Genomic DNA, 23006 nt, shown 5'->3' with positions numbered 1-23006 from the left:
TCCTTCATTACATCAGCTACAGGTAAGTAAATGGGAAACATCAGCATCTGGGTGTAATTTGACTCACAAAATACTCCTCTTGATTATTCTTTATTCTCTCTACATAAAATGAAATGTGTATCTTACAAAAATTTTAACATAATCATACTGCAATACAAACATGTTGCATTTAAACAAAGTTGTCTGAAAGCTTGGTTGTACATATGAAAAAAACATCTAGGCATGAACTGTATGTAAAAAAACATAATTCTGAACTTTGTGATTTAAGCCAGTTAACCAGTTATGACTGCTATAAGGTAGTTGGTTCAGGCAGCAGGTACACTATACAAAAACTGCTAGTGTGCAATTCTTTTATTAGGATGATGATTAAAAAATTATTTTTTTTTTAACAAAACACTCTTCCATTTTCATGTTTCAGTGATTAATTGCACTTTGGAATAAAAAAAAAATAAAAAATTACCCTCCCAGTGGTAGGTTACATCAGCTTTGGCTGGAATATAACAGCATTCAGATGAAAGTACCCTTACCTTCTTTGTAGGGACAAGTTCCATAAACTACAGGTGGAGGAGTAGGTTCAGAAAGTAAGGGTTGGAAAACTGAATCTTTATGGTCAAGTTGGAATACAAGGGGGTTTTGTTTCTTTAAACAACAGAGTATGCTTTACAGGTAGCTGTTAAACACCCCTTCTGCAAACTTGCACAATTATATAAATAAAAATATTGCTCAAATTGACCAAGTTCTCCATCATGTGGTTGTGTAGCTCTATTAAAAATTAACCACTCAAGGTTCAAGAGTGCCATTTCACTTAATCTATAGGTCTGTGCATGTAGATTTCTCTACCAAAACATTTTCCTGAGAGAACTTTTGCATAAGACCACATCAATCAAAAAGTTCCCAACATAGAAATGCATATACTATACTCTACAATTCTATCTTATATAAAACATAGTAATAACCTTTTGAAGTCAAAATTTGTCAACATATTAACCAGTTGCAGGCACAGCTTGAGTTCAGTGTTCTCAATTGTCATCCGCCAGTTGTTTTTGTAAACTAGAAGACATGTGAGAAAACAGTGTTAGTGCTTTTTAGGAAACTCAGGTTCCCCATAAACAGGTAATTTCCATTGTTGAAGATGACAACTTCCAAAACAGCACTCCTATGTGCTTCAAGCAATCAATACAGTTTTCAAAATCAGCAAAAGCATTTCAATTTCTTAAGCAGATGAGTTGTTTACACAGACAATATAACTCACTTTAATGAAGCTGATTTCAGCCTAGGAGAAGTCTGAAGTCCAAGAGACTTCTTTTGCATAGGTACAGGATCTGCCCCAGGCTACAGAAGTCAAGTATTATTTAAAGAGCTACAACAGTTTAGAAAGAAATGACTACGGGGCACAGCCCTCACCTTTCCAGGTACTCCTTCACATTGTTGTAGCCGTAGAACTTAGCCAAGTGGATGAGCATGCCTGTGGCACAGCGCCCGTCCCGCCGGCGGCAGTAGCTGCAGTTGCACACCCCACGACAAGGAGGACAGATCCAGGCCTGCAAGGGGGTGAATGTGGGAGGGGGGGGTAAAGGCAAGCCATGAGTAAGGTTATATTTGCCTTCCCCACCATGTGATTGTTCAGGGCTAGGTTTTTAAAAGCCTATTACCAGCCAGCCAACCAACCTTATTAACACTTTCCAAATTCTGCAGGATTAAAGAACTGATTTAAGTACTACCCTGTTTGCTTGAATACTTCTTACTCTGGAGACTCAGGTTCTCTGATGTCCTCAGTACTCATTTTCAGATAGCCTAAAGGGATCCGTAATGCTTAATGGTAACACATCCTATGCTGGGTTGACCATAGTGAACTCCCTAGAACAAGACGGGTACCCACTGTGACAAGTTTCTTTGGCTCTGCTTGCTGGTGTAGCACAACTCCTGGGACTGAATTACCCAGCATGTCCATGAAGTAAGTCAGGCAGCTCCCAGCTGCTCAGCAACTGAGCACAGAGGCGCAGGTGCTAACAGCCTGCATTACAGTATAGCAGCCATTGCCATGCTGGGCCAGCACATCAGAGCTGTTGGCTCTCCACTGTCCTTCAGAACAGCCCAGAAGCCCACCTCTAAAGCAGAGGTGGGGGAGAGGAGGTCCCAGAACAAGCTGAGCACACAGAGCGCTATTCTGCCGAGAGGTCTTTGTGTACCCACATGCCTCATTCTCTGGCAGCAGCCTGTACTCTCTCCTTACTCAGTGCCTTGGGGGACAACAGAAAAAAGGGAACCAACCCTAAGCCTTTTAGCTATCCTTCTCCTTTTTTCTCATATGTAAAAATTAGAATCTAAAACAAGGAACCAGTATTGCATGCCACATTACTGAAAGCATTAAAAAAAGGAAAAGAAAAAAAAAAAAAGTACGTTTTGGCATTTTTCTGAAAGGGGACATGTTCCTTCTCTTAAAAGCTCTCACACTTTCCCTCCACTATCATCTGGTAAGCAAGGGGAGCTCCAAAGCTTGAATATGGGTGGATTATAACCCAGGCCCAGCACCTTCCACTTGAGTTCCAACAAGTGTCAGTCATAACAGTACTACACTACAGATCTCATAGCAAAAAAATTTGACCCCCATGTCATCATGAGCATATACGCATCACAGCTTACTAACAAAACCATATTCATTATACTTGTATTGGGTTTGCATGGCAAGGTTTTGGTAGTGGGGAGGGGCTGCAGGGGTGGCTCCTGTGAGGAGCTGCTAGAAGCTTCCCCAGCTCCAAGACGGACCCGCCACTGGCCAAGGCTGAGCCCATCAGTGATGGTGGCAGTGCTTCTGTGACAACGTATTTTAAGAAGGGAAAAACCTGCCATGGAGAGAGAGTGAAACGTGAGAGAAACACCTATGCAGACACCAAGGTCAGAGCAGGAAGGAGGTGTGCCAGAGCAGAGATTCCCCTGCAGCCCGTGGTGAAGACCATGGTGAGGCAGGCTGTCCCCCTGCAGCCCATGGAGGTCCACGGTGGAGCAGATATCCACCTGCAGCCCAGGGAGGACCCCACGCCGGAGCAGGTGGGTGCCCGAAGGAGGCTGTGACCCCATGGGAAGCCCGCGCTGGAGCAGGCTCCTGGCAGGACCTGCGGATCTGTGGAGAGAGGAGCCCACGCTGGAGCAGGTTTTTTGGCAGGACTTGTGACCCCGCGGGGGACCCATGCTGGAGCAGTCTGTGCCTGAAGGACTGCAGCCCATGTAAGGGACCAACACTGGAGCAGTTCACGGAGGACTGTCTCCCGTGGGAGGGACCCCACGCTGGAACAGGGCAAGAATGTGAGGAGGAAGGAGCAGCAGAGACAATGTGTGATGAACTGACCGCAACCCCCCATTCCCTGGCCCCCCATGCCGCTCAGGAGGGTGGAGGCAGAGAATTCGGGAGTGAAGTTGTGCCCAGGAAGAAGGGAGGGGTCGGGGGAAGGTGTTTTAAGATTTGGTTTTATTTGTCATTATCCTACTCTGATTTGATTGGTAACAAATCAAATTAATTTTGGGTTTTTTTCCCCAAGTCAAGTCTGTTTTGCCCACGACCATAATTGGTGAGTGACCTCTCCCTGCCCTTGTCTCAACCCATGAACCTTTTGTTATATTTTCTCCTCCCCATCCCACCAGGGGTGGGGAACAGGAGGGAGCGAGCGGCCACATGGTGCTTTGTTGTCGGCTGGGCTAAAACCATGACACCACTTACTCTCCAAGCCCAAGAAACAATACTTACTGGATCAAGCAGTGCTGATTTCACATCTTCCCCATATCGATTTCGAAGACATGGTCCACAAAACTGCCCCCTTACTCCTCCACAGCCCTGGTTGCGACAGACTGTCTTTGTATCAATTGTCTTTTGTCGACACTGGTGGCAAGTACTACCCTAAAGGTGGAAAGGAGGAGAAACACATACATATGTATGAAGGACATCTTAAATGCTGGTCACTAAACTTTCCTAATATATCTGCTGATAGCAAAGCACAAACTTCAAACCAAGTCAAATTCAGCAATGAAATTCTTAGTAAAAGAACCGTAAGTTCTGTTATTATGATAAATCATATAGTTATCTGGAGAGATGCTAGGAATTTTACAGAGACAGTGCCCAGCCTCAGTTGCATTGGGAGTCTGAAACTACATGAACTTCATGTTGCAGTTCTGATGTTTTCCTCCATCTAGGAAAAAGTTAAACCTATTCAGAAAATGACCTTGTGACTCATCTCTGCAAATACAATGAAGCATGAAATAGATAGTAAGCTGATCATCTAGATCTTTATGACAATTAATAATAGCCAAAACCAGTGAAAGAAAGAGGAGTTCCATCAAGAGCTTTGGAGACTACCTAACCCATACAGAAATGTCATTTCCAAAGGGTACAAGAAGCAGCAGGGATCACTATTATTTAATGGTACAACCACCACCAACACCACATTTATATTAAGTGAGAATGAGAGATGAAAGGGATGTCAACTCTTATCAGTGGTGAGTCATAGCTATAGCAAATTCCACTTAATAACTCTATGGCAAGAAAGCACTTGTTTGCAGAGGCAAAAAATTGGTGGGGCATATCAACCAGCACAGGCAAGCCCACAGTAGCCTGGCAAAGCTTTCAAAGTTGTGCTTGTGTAATATATGAGCTGCACTCTCCGGAGCCTCAGGAAAGCATATCTTTTAGCAAACACCAGTGAACTACTAAGAGACTTTCAAGTGCATGGACACACTAAAGAATACAGCAGCCACTTACTAGAACTTTGTCATAGATTTTGTCTTTAACAGTGATTGCAATGTTGTCCAAGTCCTCCTCAGTAATATCCTCTACCGGACGGTGAGATGAATACTTTGATGATCTCCTTCTTTTGCGCACTCCACAATCCCCCTGCTAAACAAACTCATCTCAACACCTTTTGTCTGGTGTCATGAAGACTTTGTCACCACACTTGGTGACAAATTCTTTCATTTATAATGCGTATGCAGTCTAGAGGGGGCTGAATACAGGCTCATGGACCACTGGAAGAACAGGAAATAAGAGTTTCCAAATCATCACCGCCTCTTTCTCTTTTCCTAATCTTTTCTCTACTCCATTTATTATTTATTCTGCTTATATGTTCTTCCTTCCCATCATTGCTACTTCTATTTCCACAAATCCCTAACACGTTTTTATGATACCTCCTTTTCTTTGCATTCCCTGCACACCTACACTGTAACTCTTCATAACCCATTTCTTCCCTTTCAAAATAAGAAACTATGACCATCTGCCTTCCCATGCTTTGCTCCTTCAGTCTCCTAGCGTACTCTCTGATTGCTTTCTCCAATGACAATCTCTAATGTCCTGCAAAAAACCTTTACTGAAATTTTAAGTTAGTCCTGCCATACCCAGCCCTTTCTTGTTATCCTGTTTGTTACTTGGAAGAGAGTCCTCCACTCAATAGCGAGTGCTCTTTTTTTCCTTCCAAGTATCATTCTCTTTGACCCCTATTCATGTACAAGTCTCATCTGATTCTTAGCCTTCCCCGTGCCCCACTCTTAACACCTCATTTGTCCTTTACCCTAGATCAGCTCTGTTCTGTCCAAAATAACCATTTACCAGACCAGGTTCTCACTCAGTGCTACTCCACTTTTTTTAATAGCCAAGTTCCTTCTATAATGCTTCAACTATGCCCAGCACTCATTCTTACAAGCAGAAGTGGGATCCAGCCTGTGCAGACACAAACTTAAAGAGTCTTCCTCATAAAGGCTATACAGTAAATAAATATAACCAAGATAAATGACCACCATAAGCTAAGGGAGGGGAAAAAACAGATTTAAAAGAAATGGGGAAGAATAAAACCTGCAACTTTTGAATGGCTAGCCAGTACATCAGCAGTTTATTGGTGCAGATTCCCTTTGTTCATTCTCAGTTCAGCTATATAACTCCTATCTTCCCTCTGCTATTTCCAGAGAAGGGTTTTTGCTATTTTTTTCTGAGTCCAAAGATACAGAAGACCTGCTTTGTCACCTCCACTAGCCCTACTGCCCTGCCACTTGAAGGCCTTCTATATTGTGGGTTCTAGTAATTTTCAGATAATGAATAAATAATAGACCATAAGTAAACTGCCTTGTTATGTTTGGACAACACAGGTCACAAATAGAGCCCAGTTAACAGGTGAAAGATGAGGCAGGAAGGCCTGAAGAAAACCTCTATAGCTAATCCCAGCCCAAGGTTCTCATTAAGTTTCTGCAGGATGTGATGTCTGCTCTAAGTGCTGGCCAACAATCTAAATGTTTCTGAATCCCTGACTACTAGAGATATCAAAGTCTGGCAAATACCACACTGAGTCTCTTCTTCAAGAGGTTCTGTTGTCTATAGCTACGGAATTGTTCTGCAAATTTGACAGCCGACACAGTAAATTTCTCCAAGGCAAACTTTTCTGGTGGACGAGCATTTCTGGTTGGGTTCATGCGACGTGCTATCTGGCCTTCAGAAAATGTCCTCCTTGGGATTTTCTTCTGTTTCTAGAAAGAGAAGATTCCAGTAACCATTCTTTCAATTACGTTTGTGGTGTTAAACACCAGAAATGATCTGGAAATGCCTGTACCACACTTGTACTATCATGAATTAATCTGTTCTTCTCCCACCCCTTATTTGTTAAGCCAAACCTCACCAATTTCTAGCATTCCTAAGTGTTCTCCCTACATATTATACCTTTTTGCTCCTTTTAAAACACCACACCTTCACAGTCAAATTCTATTCCAATCAAATCACAGAACCATACCAAAATTTTCTGTATGGCATATTAAGGTAGAAGCTAGCTCTTACTCTTCAGTAGCTAAATGTTCAGATTTTCCCACAACCTGAATACACCTTCAAGGAATAATCCAAATACTAGGTTATTTTCTTTTATATTTTTTAAATTGAATGGGCATTAATAAGCTGCTTCTCCTACTTCCAGATTCCTAAGACCTGGAAATTAATAGGAGGCACACAATACCCTCTTCATATTGTCACACCTGCCAGTTACTGCATGACTGAATTCATGCAACAGAAGTCCTGCATGAACACCTATCATAAAGGCAGCTATTAAATATGACAGTATGAACAAGTTGTAGGAAGCAAGTCTGCTTGCTGCCACACACTTTAGTTATTTCCTTCGAAAGAAGTGAAAGGCACGTTACAAGGAAACAGGCTGGAAGTCAAAAAACTAAGCACATGAGGCAACTAGAGTACTCCTGATGCCCTCCCCCTTCCTCAAATAAAGATACTAAATAAAAGCAGCAGGCTTATGTATGTATTCAAAGGATGTTTAAGTTTCCATAGGATTTAACTAGAGATAGCAAGGTTCCAGCCTTTCAAGGACTTCAAAATTTGACTTCACCTTTTCACCTGACAACCAACACAGCAGCATTTCTACATGGGCTTCCCAAAGACATGGCCTTTCCATTTTTCCTCAAATCTCTCCAGTTTATAATATATGTGGGAAAACATTACTCTATAGAGAACCTAGAGGGGTTGACAGTTCTCTGCTTTTAGCCAAGAAAAGTCAGTTGAAATAACTACAGTTACATTCCAGGTTCATGTTGAAGTGGTTGAATTTCATCAGCACAGCTCTGCTGGGAAGTGTAGATTTTAACAAGTGGGAAATTAACAGGATCTAAACCCAAAGGAAAGCGACTATTCTTCCTTATTCCCACATACACAGACATTTGTCTAGCATCTAGTCTAGTGTCTAGAATTTCTGGGGCAAAAATGATAAAGAAGCATCTCACCTTGGTCTCTGGATTTCTTCATAAATTATCTTATCAAATTCCATTTCCTCACTTAACCTCTGGTACTTAAATACTGACCAATAGCAAATCTATATAAATAAAGTGACCAAACCCAAAGAAAGCCAGAACAGACTTGGTGAAATCGTTTCATAGGGAAACACATTAATTCTAAGTCTAGCAAAAACGACTGTCACCTCTAGCCGGTAGTAGAGACTTACCGAAGGAGTCGAGGCGGGCGTTTTCACCGGGAACAGGTCGGGTATGGAATTCAGTTCTGCCAGCAGCTGGGCAAGCTGAAACCAACAGTGATGCTGCATTGAAAACTCACTGCAAACTTAGAAATAAGCAACACCTATCATCCACTCTTCCCATGCACTCCAAATTATATCTGAACATATGAAGTTTCAGTGCATGAAAACTTTCTGGAGGCACTTTATTTAAAGTGGGGCTCATAAAAGGGGTTCATTTACCTGCAAAGCAAAACTCTCCAGGCAGTACTAATTTCACAGCTCCCTTTAATTCTTACTGGGAATTAGAATTAGCTAGAATTGCATCCAATTTTGTCAAAACAGCACTGAACAGCACATTACAAGATGGTTACAATATCTGTGACCAATAACGAGAAATTCACAGTTCATATGGCAGGAGGGAGAATAGGAAGACAGGGTGCCCTGGGCCAGAAGACTGTAAGTTGTTCCCTGTGGGCTGTTTTACTGAATGACTGCTGATACACCTGTGCCTTTTTTCCAGGGAACTCAAGAGTGTCCCCTTAAGCAGTGACATTGTAGCAGGGAAACTTTGCTCATAATTTCTCAGTGGTCCTTAGCAGCAATGACTAGGAACATCCCTTTTTCAACCATGACAGCTAGTGCTGATTTCACGAATGCTGCAAACCACAGCCAGTAATTCTACATACCCCTTGCTTTGTGCAGATACACACAGTAACATGGGTACACGCTCATTTGCAAAGTCGTAAAACAACTGAACCCCACTGGCGGTTCCCCTAACCATGGCATATGCAGTATCAGAAGCACTTCAGCAAGACAGTCTGTTGCACCATGTAGGAGATGTCCTGGAGGCACGCTTCAACAGAAGCAGTGGCTGACAGGTCCAAAAAAATACCGAGCTGTTCTGGAAGGCCAAGTTGAGGCTATCTTCTGAAAAGCCAGCAACAGCAGGGATGAGGCATGCTGCTAGCTGTCGCTGAGACCGCCATACCAATCATGAGATTAAAAGCTGGATACAGCATTTCTCAGTAAATACTTCAGTGTGGCATTTATTAAGAGCTATTTAATCTCATTACAGTACTGCAACTGGGATGCCAATGAATTTCACAATGGTTGAACTAGAAGAAAGAGTGGAAGGCAAGAAGGGTGGAAGAGTAGCCAGACCACCACAACAGCAGTGAGGACACAAGACAGATTAGAAACGCAGGTACAAAACTAAAGCAAGTTTTTATGTGGGAGCTGCAGACCCACATGCCCAAGAGGTGTACCTGAGCCCCAAGACTGCTTGGAAGCTGCAGCTTTTCCTGGAATAAAGTAAAACTGAAGGAGGCACTGAGGACCCAACATCAATTCAGATCTGCATGGCAGCATGATAATTAAAGAGAGCTGGTGGCATTTTGGACAATAGAGGAAAAAGCATTAGGGAATGATCAGTGTCTCTTTTCCGCAACTACACGCACACACTTTCAGTAGTTATATAGCAAAGTATAACTGTAAATATCGCACCACACACAACTGAAAAATTACATTTATCATCCTTAGCAGTTTTTAGCTGGCTCTCCAATCAGCAACTGCAGCAGATCTGTCAGACACAAATGAAAAGTAGAAACTCTATTGTGCAAATGACAACATGAACTACCTGAAGGGACCAGCTGATTTTCTGACATGTTCTGAATATAAGACTGCAACTTCGGCATCTGTAACTTTGTTCACATCCACATACAAAATGCTTGGTTCAACTCTGGTTTTAAACTTGAGCAGGCTAGTCCTACCTGATGCTATTTTAGGGGTAAATGTCTGAATGCTGATGGTCTTCTAGGGTTTTCCCAGGTAGAAAAAGTCAAAACACAAACCACAACGAGATTTTCCCAAAGTCCCAGCACAGCACCAGGGGGGAGCCCAAAATTCAAGTGTGCTGGAGCTAAGTACTCGGATGTAAATGTCAGAGAACAAAGCACTGCTCGTAACTCTTACCATGGCTTTATTTTCTTTAATATTCATGGCTCTCTTAAGCAGAGCACTGGAACTTTCCTCTTGTGTTTCTTTAACGTCTTCTTCAGACTCTGAAGCAGAGCCCTCTAGTTTGTCCCACCGCTTGCAGCTTATGTCTTTTGAAAGAGGTGGGAGGGATTCACTGTCCTTTAGAGGTAAGTTAGAAAAAGCCTGTTCAGGCACTTTTTTCTCAGATGACTTTCTGTTGGGAAACTGCAAGGCAACACGAAGGCCAAAGCTTCTTCTCTTGGGGGAAACTTTCTTCTTCGCCTCTTCATCCTCTTCTTCCTCACTACACAATAAATTATCACGTTCTTCATCACTCAAGTTCGACTCCATCGCCTAGAGGCAGGAAGAATCCCATGTTACGTTATTGGCTGTGACACAAGGAAGGTCATTTTTAAATTAGTAATTCTAGGCAGCACTCTTACCACCCAAAGGCACTGTCATAACTTCACCTAAATCAACAGATTTTTAAAAGTTCACAGTACATGACTTCTCTCTGGGCAGAGATCAACACAAAATCTACATATTAATTTTGTCTGGGATACAGACATGGCTGTCTTCAGAGGAACAATCTTGCCCAGCACAGTCAGTCTACAAGCAGGGGAAGAAGTTCTCCTTTCTACTATGTGATATTGCATTGAATAAAGCTTTTTTTTCTCTTTTTAGATAACACATATTTTTTAGATGACACATATGATAACACATAGTCAACATATGCATTCACACATAGGCGACTGCCTTTACCAGAACTCCTTTCTTGTTCACATCCACCTCACTTGAAGCGAAGCCTTCAAACACTTCCGTTTCAGAGTCAGTGTCTTCAGTGAAAATCCTCCGCAGTTCTTCAGTGAGGTATCTGGACTGAAACTGAACCCCCTGTAAAAATATCAGCCAGCAGCTGTGAGAGACAGTCAGATACAGAGTAGTCACACCGTCACAATAAACAGGTCCTGAGGCTCAAGCAGGTACCAAATAGATGGCATATACTGTGAAAGCACTTTGCAGGCAAAGGCTGTCAAAAGAAAAAACACAGAAGACATTCAGAGTTTCAGCACTGAGTTATTTTAACTTAAGAGGGATTTTTTTGCCTTATTTTGAGCACAGGGCTTTAACTGAGCTGCTTCTTGAGGCGGGGCAGGGGAACTTCTTCTTTGCCTCTTCCTCCTCTTCTTCACTACTACCCAATAAAAATAAATTATCAGTTTTCTTTTGTGTAAATTACCATGTTGTTTCGCACATTTTCTTCTGGATGCAAAAACCCAGGCCTTGAATGGAAGAAAATACAAACCACAACCACAGTAAGAGGGAGCCCTCCTTTTTTCACCTAGCAGTAGAAACAACACTCTTCTCTGGGCTTGCTGGAGCAGTACTCAAGGCTCCTGGAGATGGAGTCTGCTCCTTCTCACACTGTTACACCATCACTGAAATGACAGATACCAACACAAAACCACAGAGCTTTGAACAGTCTGACTAACATCCCTCCACCTTCCAGCTGCTCAACTCTCTCTGTTTTAATCATGCAGTTTATCATTCAAACATGTTCTAGGGCAGACATCCCAAATTTCTGCCGACAGACCAGGAAGTAAAAAGTCAGCCCATGAAAAATAGCTAAGATCTCATTAGAACAGTCTTCACGATATGCACATTACATACCAATTAAACACAATGCATTTACTAAATCAGAATATATTTCCATACTTCCAATCAGAATTAGTAGAAGGCCATCTGTCAACTTGTCTCTGTTAATCTCCTGAAAGACTTGTTCATCATAGGAACATAACCCATGTTCACACCACACCTGCCTCTTGAAAGTCAGCAACACTCACTTAAGTTTGTTTCCCCAATTTTCCTCTGCTATTTCTTCCTCCTACACAAGATACAAAAATGACCTTTCATATGATGCACTTGCTAAATATCTTTATTCTTCCTTTCAATTCCCTCCCTTCCCTGACTTTAATTACACACTTCTTTACGTTAAGATAATATCTGGTAAAAACCAGATACAATAGATGAGTGCAAAAACTTACAGGGGAATGGGAAGGGGGGAGCTACTGCATATGCTGTTTCTTTACACTTAAACATCTCCTACAAATTATTACGGGTAATTGGCATGAGTTTTCTCTGAGCAAAATTACTTCATTCTTTTGTTGATAGCTGCAGTGCAGCTGCTTGAGAAAGGAACAAACACAATAGGGAAGTTACTTTAAAGTTAAATTGCATTTCTTGGAGGAAAACTGAAGTTTTTATGCATTCTCTGTTTTAATGAAATTCCATAGAAATAAGCTGTTTGTTAGCTAAAGTGACCAAAAATAACACACCCAGAGCTATGCTGTTACACCTATGAAGAATGGTCTACACAAGGTAAAATATGCATCAGGGATATCTATAGGGGAAACAGCTGAAACTCAGCAGAAATGCAGAGATTATGGGAGTAGGACTGCAGAAAGCCCTGAGGAAAAGCAGACACACAGAGGTCACTACTTGTTAATGCATTTGCACATCAGCATCCAGGGGAACACCTGATGTACTAACATCCCATTCACCCCCCTGGCAGGGCAGCTGCCTTGCCTCCTGTCCCAACCACTGCAGTATTTTTCTGAACTTCACATCGTTTTGCTCTTCACACAAAAACCTTTTAGTTTCCTGCACAACAAGTACCTATGGTCTTCCTCAGCGACAGTGGTGTTTGGCATCATAAAAGGATGGAACTCAGGGTAAAAAAAAATCGTGTTGTTATCATACCATTTAGTGGTAAAGGAGTTAAACTCAACAGTGATGGAGATTGAAAATAATTCTCAGCCCAAGGGAAACACAGGAATGGGGAGGAAGGCTGCAGTGCCAGCTGTAAATTTGGAACAAGCCTCACTGGGATTCCCAGTAACGCACGTTAAACTAACAATACCTAGCTCTTCCACAGCATTTTTCATCAGAGGATTTTAAAATGCTCTGTAGCAAAGCTTTGTCATAATCTCCATCTCATAAGTTGGGAAACCAAGGCAGAGAGAAATAAAGTAGGGTGCCTGCAGTCCCCAGGCAGGCAGCAGAAGCAGAAGCTCAGGCTCCCGCACAAGGCTCCCCCTCCACCACCACCACCACCACCTCTCCTTGTTGATTCTTCTTCATGCTCCACACAAAGCCTCAAATACAAGAGCAAGCTACCTCCTGGTTTTCTGAAGTTACCAGTACCACCGTCTAGCAACAAGATTATGAAGCAATTTAGAGCCCAGTATATTCCACTACGTTTTAGCCACCGTCTTTCTCCATAGCACAGACCGTGGCTCTACGCCCAAATGGCTTCTTCACTCTCCTGAGGCCATTTGCTTAAAAAGGCTCAGAAATAGTACACACTCGTACAAGGCTCATTCTGTCTGCTTCCTTTGCTGCCATCTTGCTTGTCTTCAGCACCTCTGAACCAGGTACTGACCTGATGGACTGCGGGGGGGGGGAAGGCATTTTCAATTTTGTTATAATGGAATGGTGGGACCTTTCTGAGAGCACAGCTAACAAAGGTATCTTTTAGCACATTAGCCCATGTCTATCAAGTATGTAATTATAAGCTTCTAAGCTTATAAAAGACTAAAAACTAAATTTTCTGGCAGCCAGGACAGCACACCAGTTCTCTTCCTTTCTTGTGAATTCAGCTGGTACCTCCAGCTACCAAATCAGAGAATGAAAAATATCAAATCATTATGTTGATCCAAGCTACTTCACCATTAAGAGAGCAGAAAACCAGCAAATTTCACAATCACAGCAGGAGCTGATGGTTTCTGTGGGTCACCACAACTAAAACACAGCTTTAGGGCAGAAACAGCACTGAGAGAAATTTCTGGAAGAAATACCTTGAAGTCTGCATACTCACAAATAACAAATACCCATCTATTATCATGCATTTTCACTATCTTATGTATCCAGAGCACACCAGCCCAGGATGGTAATTCTCTCTTTCCTGTTTGCTACACTTAAACTCACCTTCTAATGAAACCCATTTTCCTTTTTATATTATGAAAGTTTTTAAAAGCAATCATTAAACCCTAAAAAAGATAGAAAGTTTGTTTACATTTATTTATAATATGAGGACTGCAGATTATGGGTTTTGCTGCAAGCTATGGCTAGCGCAGCCTTCACACAAGTTCAGAGTACTACTGCACCCAAAGCGCATAACTGGGCCACAGCAATCCATTCCTACCTTTTTTCCTGATTCCAGGGAATCAAAACTAGTATAGCCGTCCTCTGACAACAACCTCTGTCTGGAAACATCATCTTGGAACCCCAGAAAATCTTCATTGTCACTGGGAGCATTAAAAACGTCAGCCACATCCTTGGGTATCTGTTTCTGATTCGAAACAAGACAGAAGATACGAGTCAGACACGCCAACTTAATAGGAAAACTCAAACTGGCAACAGTACAACTTATTTTTATACTGTCATGCAAGTACAAATCCGTATCACAAAATATGCTATGCGCAAACTGTACCTCATTTAGCTAAACTCCAGGAAAATTCTGTACAGACTTTTTTAATCCCTAAATACAGACTCCAGATTTGGGGCTAGGGAGGGGATGCGATATGCAGGGTGTTTAACTCCACAGAACAGTACTTCTCAGATGTAAAAATACCTGTGTGCCTCATCTTTGCAAGCACATGCTCAGGGCACCCTTTATCCATGGTGAAATCCACCACTGCTCCTCCTCTTACACAGCAATGATGGCTCAGAGGTGAGGAACAAACCTTCAAATATAACGCAATGCTAAACGAGTTCAGAGAAACCGTACCAGTAGATCCGCTAACAGTGTCATTACATATTTCAGCAGACAGACACTTAGCTAACTCCAGAAATAAATAACGGCAATGCAACTCATTCTCCTTCGTCAGCACTGCCGCAGAGCTTTTTCCATGACGCTTGGTAAGAAAGTGAAAACCCATTTTAACTGAGGATATTTCTCGTTTGCTAGAAGCCCACAGTGCAGCCCACCAGAAGGAAGCACTGCCAAGGGCAGGCAGCGGCACTTTGAGGTGACCACAACTTCAGAGTTTTGAGAAGTCCAGTCCCAGCATGGAAGGAGACTCGTGCCACCGCAACCAACCATTCCCTCTGGCCACGTACTTCAGCAAGGACTTCATACGAGCCTCTCTGCGTAATGGGCCACTAAGGAAGCCTTCAGACAGCTCCCACCTAGGCTGCTTTAGGATTTGGTGTGTGGAAGGACGGGATGAACAGATCCAGCCTTAAAAAACGAGGCAGAAGGCATTTTGCCAAGTTTCAGAACACGGTTTTACACAGCCCAGTATCATCTGCAAAACCATTCTGCCCTTCACAGAATGCTGGGGGAGAAAAGCATCCGCATCACTCACCAGCACCCGGACATTTATCTTCTACATCCCCAGGACCACATGTACATGTCACGCACACCACTCTTTATTTGAAGCAAGCCTCCCTGTTGCTTGCTGTGTGCTAAAGCTGCACGTGGATTTCCCACTCCTCACGTTAATTCTCACGAATGCGAGATCAACAGCTGCCTGGTGGGAGGGGCCAGTTCCTTGTCCGAAGGAGGTCTCCAGCCCCGAATGTTCAACATCCCTGAGAAGAACTCCAGAACCGAGAGCGGCCTGCCCTTGTCCGCTGTCATAGGCAACCAAGGTTGCTCATACAGGGCCTGATAAAATAATAATTAAAAATAATCATTGTATCTATTTATTTATTTATTTCTGCCAAGGCAAATGGCCCAAAGGAGGCTCATCCTCCAGAAATAACGCTGCTGACAAAATTGTACTTCCATTAGAAAAAAAAAGCTTCACTCTCTGAAATAAGCTACAGTAATGGGCATACATGGGCTTAACTTTATTCTTGCTCTGCTTTTATAAAGCTGATGTAGACTGATGCAAAATGGATTTACTGTTGCTTGAGCAAGAGCAGAATTCACCTCTGAACAACTGACCCTCACAGGCATATAATGGCACAACCCAATGCACTGCTGCAGAAGTCGTGCTGTCCACATTTGAACCCCTTTGGATATTCCCTCACCCCCACTTCTTAAAACAAACAGCCAGAATCCGCTTCCGTTGCTGTGATGGAATTCACTCAGTACAGAGCAGCATTAAAAATGAAGCATTATGCATTTTAATGGAAAAACATACAAGGAGCTGCGAGGCTCGTTGCTATGAATAAATTGCTTCCAGGAGCCACTGCATTAGTTGTTGTGCTATTGTACAGCCAAGTTTACCACTGCTGTGATTACTGTATGCCTAACTAATTTCTTCTTCTTCATCTCTTACTTCTGCATCTAAGGAGCCATTATGGGGGTGTAATTACTGATTTTGAACAAAGAAAAAAAACAATTACCAGTAGAAGACCTTTTTTGATCTTTACGCATTCCCAAATACTAAGATACTGATTTAAGCAACTTACTGCAGAATTTCAAACATTTTTAGTTTGCAACTTGCTCCCCATAGTCTGACTACGAAGAATCTCATTCAGTCATTGATGAGTCCCCGTTTCACCAAAATGGCTCAGGTTAATAACAGACAACAGCTGACACATACAAGGTGGGCATACTCTAGGAGTTTAAAAAGAGCACCCTCACAACCAAGCTTGCTCATGGCCAATATTTCTACACCTGAAATGACAAGTCAAGTTTATTCCCAGCAGAGGTCCATCGCCATTAGCAGACAGACATCAAAGACAAACTTGCACCAAACACCTCTGCCGTGACAGCATGGTTCGCTGTTATTTACTGTGTAGTCCTGGAAGCCACAGACCTTTCCATTTTTAACTTTCAACTAAAATACATTCAGAAACTGATTTATAATCAGCACCAGAGCCTAGCATTTTAACTCTGTCAAAAGTAACAAAACAGCATATACCAAGAAAGAAAATACACAGTTGCCTAAACACAAACGCCAAAATATTAATCTATTCTAAACACTTGAAAGAGGCAGGCACTTCAAGAGAGGATCTTTTTGCCACTAAACCCCTGAAAAAAGGCAGGACGGCAGAGAGGTGACGAACGTTCCAAGCTTGCTCAGGGAAAATATTTCAACATGAACAGACCACAGGTTCGACACAACGGTCTGCAGAAATGCTCCAGAGATGTGAGAAATACCGTCTTTTAAAGATACCAGTTACAAAAAGCTAAGTATTGAAAATCTAGTAAAAGCTGGAAATAATTCACAGCTGCTGAAAAAGTCAGTGTCTTATTCTAACAGGAAATTTTATACCTATTGAGCTCAGTTATTTTTGTACATAAGATATACTTACTTGTTTAAAACACCCACAAGGTACTTCTCAAAAGCAGCAGACGAACATTTGCCGCTACAAACAGCACACAATCCAACAATGGCCAGAACAACCAACCCTAACTATGCTTTTTCAACGGAAGATCAAAGTTCAAGACGTCCCCATCTCTCAGTTTCCCCTTCTCTAAATTTGACGAAATACGGCCAGCAGACCCAAGAGTGCACACAGATTCGTCGAGCTGCGTGGAGGAGAGTTACCGTTCCTGCGGAACCGGGAGCAGGCAGCTCGTGCATGCCTGTGGGGGCTGCCAAATCTGTCACCAAGGGCCAAGGGTGACAGAGGTGGAAAACAAAGTCGGGAAGGATGTCAGACCTGTTTAGGTGACGCTCCCACACTCACCACGTGAGTGATGGGCAAAGTAAGGCACCTGGGCTCCCCATCAGTCAAAACATCGTTTTTCTAAGTGCCAGACACATGAATTCCACCTGCCTTGTTAGGCAAGGAGAAAAAGAAAAGCCTGAGATGAGTTGTTTTACTTTCCACATCAACAGGCAGAATTCTCATGTCTCAAGTGAAAAAGCAACTTTCATTATACCAAAGCCAAACAGATGAAACTTGCCCGTATGCAAGGCAGTGCTCTGGCAGGCTACAAGGAGAGCATGCTTGCCTGCATGCACACCCACAGCTTCGGTAGGAAGCATCAGAGTTACTTCTATGTCCCTGTCAACCATATTTAATGTTTTTAAGAGGTATTTGTACATATCACTTCCATTGCCAATTGTCACACTAGCCCATTCTTCTCCGACAATGTATCAGGAGAACATACTGTGTGAGAAAGCAGGGCTAGATGCAATTCACTATTTTTGCTCCTACAAAAAAAAAAAAAAAACCAAAAAAACAACCCCAAAAAAAAAACCACCACAGTTGGGCTGCGTTCCCCTCATTCAAGTTTGCACAATGTATGGACATTCCTATTTGAAGCAGAGGACAGATAATTTTGGTAATGTTCAAACTCAGTCAAACTGAAATAATCCCAGTTTAACCTCAAACACATACTCACACAAACCAAACTTGTGCAAAGTCACACCTTCAACACGCACTAGAAAACCTCTTGACTTGTCCCAGGCTCAATACGAAGGCAAGCGCAAGGCACACCACCCAAGGGTTACAGGCACTGGATTTGGCTCATAGCCCCAAAATAACAACCGAACAGGGAAGCACTCCAAGGCTGACAATTATGGGCAGCGCTACAAGAATTAGAGGGCCCCAGCCAGAATGCAGATAGGTGCCAAACCAAAAACCCAAAACTATTTAGAAGTCAAGATCCCAGTCTTTCCACTGGAATCATAAAGGCGAACAGCATTGTGTGAAAGCTTAATTTTAAACATCATAAAAATGTGTGAAAGATGTGGAAGGCAAAGAGAGGCAAAGTCACATATCACAGTGCAGAAGAATCACACAACTAGATACATGGTCAACAGGACTGTCAACACCTTCCAACCAGCCTGGGACTCAAGGGCAACAATAAAATCTAGGAAGGCAAGAAAGATCCCAGGTGATCTCTGCAAATTCTCAACAGCATCAGAGGACAAAAACCCGCAACCTTCTGGTTGGTGAAGTATATTCCTGGCACAAGTGGCAGAATAGTGAAAGGTAAGTGAGTGTTCAGAGATAAGAAGGAACAAATAACTGACTGATAAAATGAGCAGTCATCGCAGTTTTGCAATCTTCACAGGGATACTTTGATTCCCCCAAAGGTGAAGATGGATTAGCCTGAGCCTGTCAATCTGTCACAGCAACAACTCCTGGGACTTTCAGGGTGGTTCCTCCTGTCGTCCGTCCCCCCCAAAAAGTTATGCTCATTTTCACCCCAATTAATCTACTGCTAAATGCAAGCGCTCCATGAAATTTTAGTAAATTCAGCTATTTTCAGAACAGTAGAGTACGATTTCTACACTGCTTTAACAGATAATTAAATAAGCAAATACCCATCAAGCTACTTTATCCTAAAATAAAGAATGCCCAACTATCATCATCACGTGGCGAGTCATTTAAAAATGTTACCTTCTATAGGCAACACCTACCTGGAAACTATCCCCTACTTTTCAAAAATGCTGATAATAATGTGAGTGCCGGCATATGAACACAGTCCAAATGCTCTGTCAACTGCTACTATCACTTCCTTTGTAATATCTAATCTCTCGCTGATCCAAACAGTAGTAACAGCTATTTCTGAATTAATTCTGCATAACTCAAGAGCTTCCCTTTCATCTGCAGTGGTGCCTAATTACTTTCCGAGCCCCCGTGTTCCAAGCAAAACACTTTTGTACAATGCCACAGGAATGCAATGCATCCCCTCTTCATATCCGGACTGCTAGCGTCCAAGCTTCTTGGGTGCAAAAGCTTTGTCAGCCAGGACCTCTTCAACCAGCTCCATGTACTGAACGAAACCGCTGTGCAAGGACCTGTTAAATTAGACCCTGGGTTGGGAAATGGAACCGCAGGTCTTGCGATCCAAAAGAATTTTGTACTCCTTGGCGAATGCTTTCCATGGGGGCACATACTTGCTCACAAGCTAATTTAGTCAGCAGACAACCCGTGACTTCAAAGACAAGGAAACCTTCGCCACCACATCCTTCTCGCTCAGCCAAGACTGAAGCCGCTGCTCACCAGCGTGTCATGAAGAGGAGCAAGAGCCAGCAGAAGGCCTCGCTCGGCCCAAAACAGGCTCCCACGAGAAACAGGAGAGCACTGAGAACCGACTGCATCCTCGGCCCCTTTGCTGAGCCTTAAAAGAGACAAGATGTGCAGTAGAAAGGTGAGCCTCTCGTTACAGCACCAGAGGTGAGAAGTAAATGCCATTTCACGTTGTCCCGCGTCAGTCGGGTTTCTCCCAAACTGTTTTACAGCGCCCTTATCTCCAGTCTGCCAATGGAGACCCTGAGGCCATACAGAGACGGAAAGTGTATTTACAAAGCCCCAGAGAGAGGACAGAGGTCCTAACAAACGTTTCAGTGCTTCTACAACCCTCCTGTTCCACAGAAACCCAGGTAGCTCCCTAACCTTCCATCAGCAAGAGCTGGCCGAGAGGCTGACTTTCTCCTCGCTCCCTCCCACCACCTGGCAGACCCACCATGCCACCTCTCAAGACTTGAGCCACACAAGTGGCCTGATGCATCCAAGCAAATGCCGGGCTTGGACCAGACCGCAGTCGCGTACGCCCATCAAAGCGCGGCCTGCCTTCGGCCCTTACGCCTCCAGCCTTACCAATACTCACATGTATTCAGGCGACTCAAATATGGGCTTGCGGCATTTCAACAACAAAAATTAAAAAAGGACAGAATTAAAAAAAAAAAAATTAGCTCTTTCAAAACTGACATCCCCAGGCCTTACGGAGGCTAATTAATTAAACAAAGCTCCTCCCCAGCAAGCTACGCGCAGCCCATCAGCCTTTATTACAGACGTCGCACGACCCACCACGGCTCGAGTTCCCCCCCCTCCCCCCTCCACGCCGATCCTGAACGCTTCGGGGCCGCCCCAAAGGCGGCTTTTCCAACCCGCCCCCCCAGTCCCCGGCGCCTCACAATCGCGGCGCCGCCGTGCCACGTGGAGGGCGGCCTGGTGGGCCGCTGCGCGATCGTGTGTACCGGGGCGGGGGGGGGGGGGGGGGGGTTCGGAAGGAGCCGCACGTCGCGATAGCGACGTGCGGCTCCTTCCGAACCGCCCCCCCCCCCCCCCCGCCCCGCGGGGAGCGGACAAAGGCCGCCGTTCTCCCCGGGAAGGCGGAAAACAGCCTGGCCGGCGGCTTTCCTCCGCGGCCCGGCCTTGCCCCCCGCCTCGCCTCACCTCACCTCACCGCGGCTCGCCGCCGCCGCCGCTACCCCCCGCTGCTGGTGCTGGTGCTGCTGGTGCTGCTGCTGCTGCTGCTGCCGCCGCCGTCGCCGCCGCCGGCCGCGCCGCACCATGGCGCGAAGAGCCGCCCGCGCTGCTACGGGAGAGGAGGAGGAGGAGGAGGGAGGAAGGAAGGAGGAGCGGGGGGCGGCGGCGGGGTGGAGCCGGCTGGCGGCGGCGGGAAAGGCGGGATGGGGGACGGGGCACGCCGTGTGGCCTGGCTGGGGATGGGTTACGGCAGTCGGGATGGCTCTGCGGAGCTCCTGGTCCTCTGGTTCGAGGGGGGGGGGGTGAGGCGGCACACACAGCATCTTCGGTTCTTGCCTTGGTCTGAAAGGAGCGGTCTGGCCTGGGGGAGTATGCTTTCATCCTCCAGAGAACTTAAAATGTTTGTTTACGCGGTACAGGTGCGAAGTGCAAGCCTTTTGAAAAACTCAAATAAAAAAAATTAAAAAAAGAAGAGGAACGGGGATGATGTAGCTTTAAACGCTTTGTGTGAGCGTTCCGCACCTTCCCGAGTCAACTGCCCTAAACTGTGCAAGGGAAATCTAAAGGTGGAAGCGGTGGCAAGCAGAGCTGGTTTCTTTCAACAGCAAGTCAAGAGTTCAAATTTCAAAACACCACAAGTGGTGGAAAGTAGGCCAAGTTAGAGAAGTTTAATTGGGAAAAAGGGGAATATATCAATTGTTAAAGCATCTTTCCTGCAAGCCACTTCCTATTTTATTATATTCTTCCACTCTTCAGCTAGCAGAAAGAAAAATGAACACAAAGGCGTGGAAACTATTCTTCCAGTTTCCTCTGAATAACCTGTATTCCTCAATGAAGAGGCTTAATTTTTATTAAAATCTTAAAACATCCTATGTATCCCCTTATTAATCAAGGGTGGCGGGGGGGGGGGGGGGGGAGTACTAGATTAGGCACTTTATTTTATGATTACTCAGTAATTCAGTGAGAAAAGCAGCCCTCTGAGCAGAGACGTGCTCCCAAAGATGGCTGATGGGGTGGGGTGGAGGCCCACGCACAGCTTCCCCGGGTCCCGCTCACACTGCGAATCTTCTCTTGTCCAGTGCCATTCTGTGAAGCAGCTCCAACAGAAATGTGAGAAGGTATTTTCCTGCTGCAGCTTTGGTAATGGAATAGTGCACTTTCCAATGTGGTTGTAATTAAGTTAACTCTTGTGATTAAGGCCTCTGATGGGGCTGCTGCCAACTGCTCATCATCCATCTCGGCAGGATGAACTCTGCGGGCGGCTCATAGGTAGAGAGCCCTCTCGGGATCGGCAGTGAAGAACCTTCGGTGTTTGCAGTGCCATAAAATAAATATGTGTCTTTACCGTTCTCTCTCTGGGATTTGAGAAAATAGCAGAACGCTCGATGGCTGTGTCTGAACCGGGGGATGCGGGCACATTCCACACCCAGGTTTCTGTCTAGCAGCATGTGGGTGAGCTTCCACAAGCCCTCTGGTCTGGCTAGTTGGACCAGGACAGTAAGAAATGCACTTGCCCACATAATCTGGCTGAAATAAGCCCGTGATAGCTGTCTTTGTAGGTTTTGCATTGATAAAAGCAAATCAGATGAACCAACTGCATTCCTCTCTAGCTTGCCTTCAAACCCGATTGTGAATTGCCACGCTAAAAATAAGTTCACATTGTTTTGACTATTTTAATACTTTCTGGATGCCATCAAATTAAATGTTATAAGTATGTTTTAATTTAGGGGAAAGCTCCAAAGGGCATTGTGCAGTCTGCCTACTACGATGACTTCCCAGGCCTGACTGGGTATTTTAAATACTGTACTGTAAATATTGACTTAAAATAAAAGTCAGAGAAAAGTTACGTTTTTGTAGGAAAGTGAAGGACAGATGAGAAATGGTCATCTTCTGCCCCTTTCTGAACAGCCACCCTAAAAC

The 23006-nt window shown here is 44.1% G+C and overlaps 1 protein-coding gene across 2 annotated transcripts; it reads right to left on the bottom strand.

Moving 5' to 3' along the window:
- Positions 1 to 25: 25 nt before the first annotated feature.
- Positions 26 to 21177, bottom strand: CDCA7L (cell division cycle associated 7 like). 2 transcript variants are annotated; one of them, XM_049799008.1, is made up of 10 exons: positions 21059 to 21177; positions 14161 to 14307; positions 10719 to 10850; positions 9951 to 10310; positions 7968 to 8042; positions 6313 to 6498; positions 4751 to 4882; positions 3743 to 3892; positions 1405 to 1541; positions 26 to 1050 (listed from the first exon to the last, which is right to left on the bottom strand). In XM_049799008.1, the coding sequence occupies exons 1-10, from the start codon at positions 21170 to 21172 to the stop codon at positions 1020 to 1022; spliced, it is 1464 nt and encodes a 487-aa protein (XP_049654965.1). In that variant the 5' UTR covers positions 21173 to 21177; the 3' UTR covers positions 26 to 1019. The 2 variants fall into 2 exon arrangements, with proteins under 2 accessions (XP_049654965.1, XP_049654964.1); XM_049799007.1 differs by having other exon boundaries at positions 28 to 1050; positions 4751 to 4885.
- Positions 21178 to 23006: the final 1829 nt, after the last annotated feature.

The sequence above is a fragment of the Accipiter gentilis genome, chromosome 4, assembly GCF_929443795.1.
Source record: "Accipiter gentilis chromosome 4, bAccGen1.1, whole genome shotgun sequence".
Classification (NCBI taxonomy): Eukaryota; Metazoa; Chordata; class Aves; order Accipitriformes; family Accipitridae; genus Astur; species Astur gentilis.
Note: the sequence above shows the minus strand (reverse complement) of the source record. Positions and strands in the feature narration are given on the sequence as shown.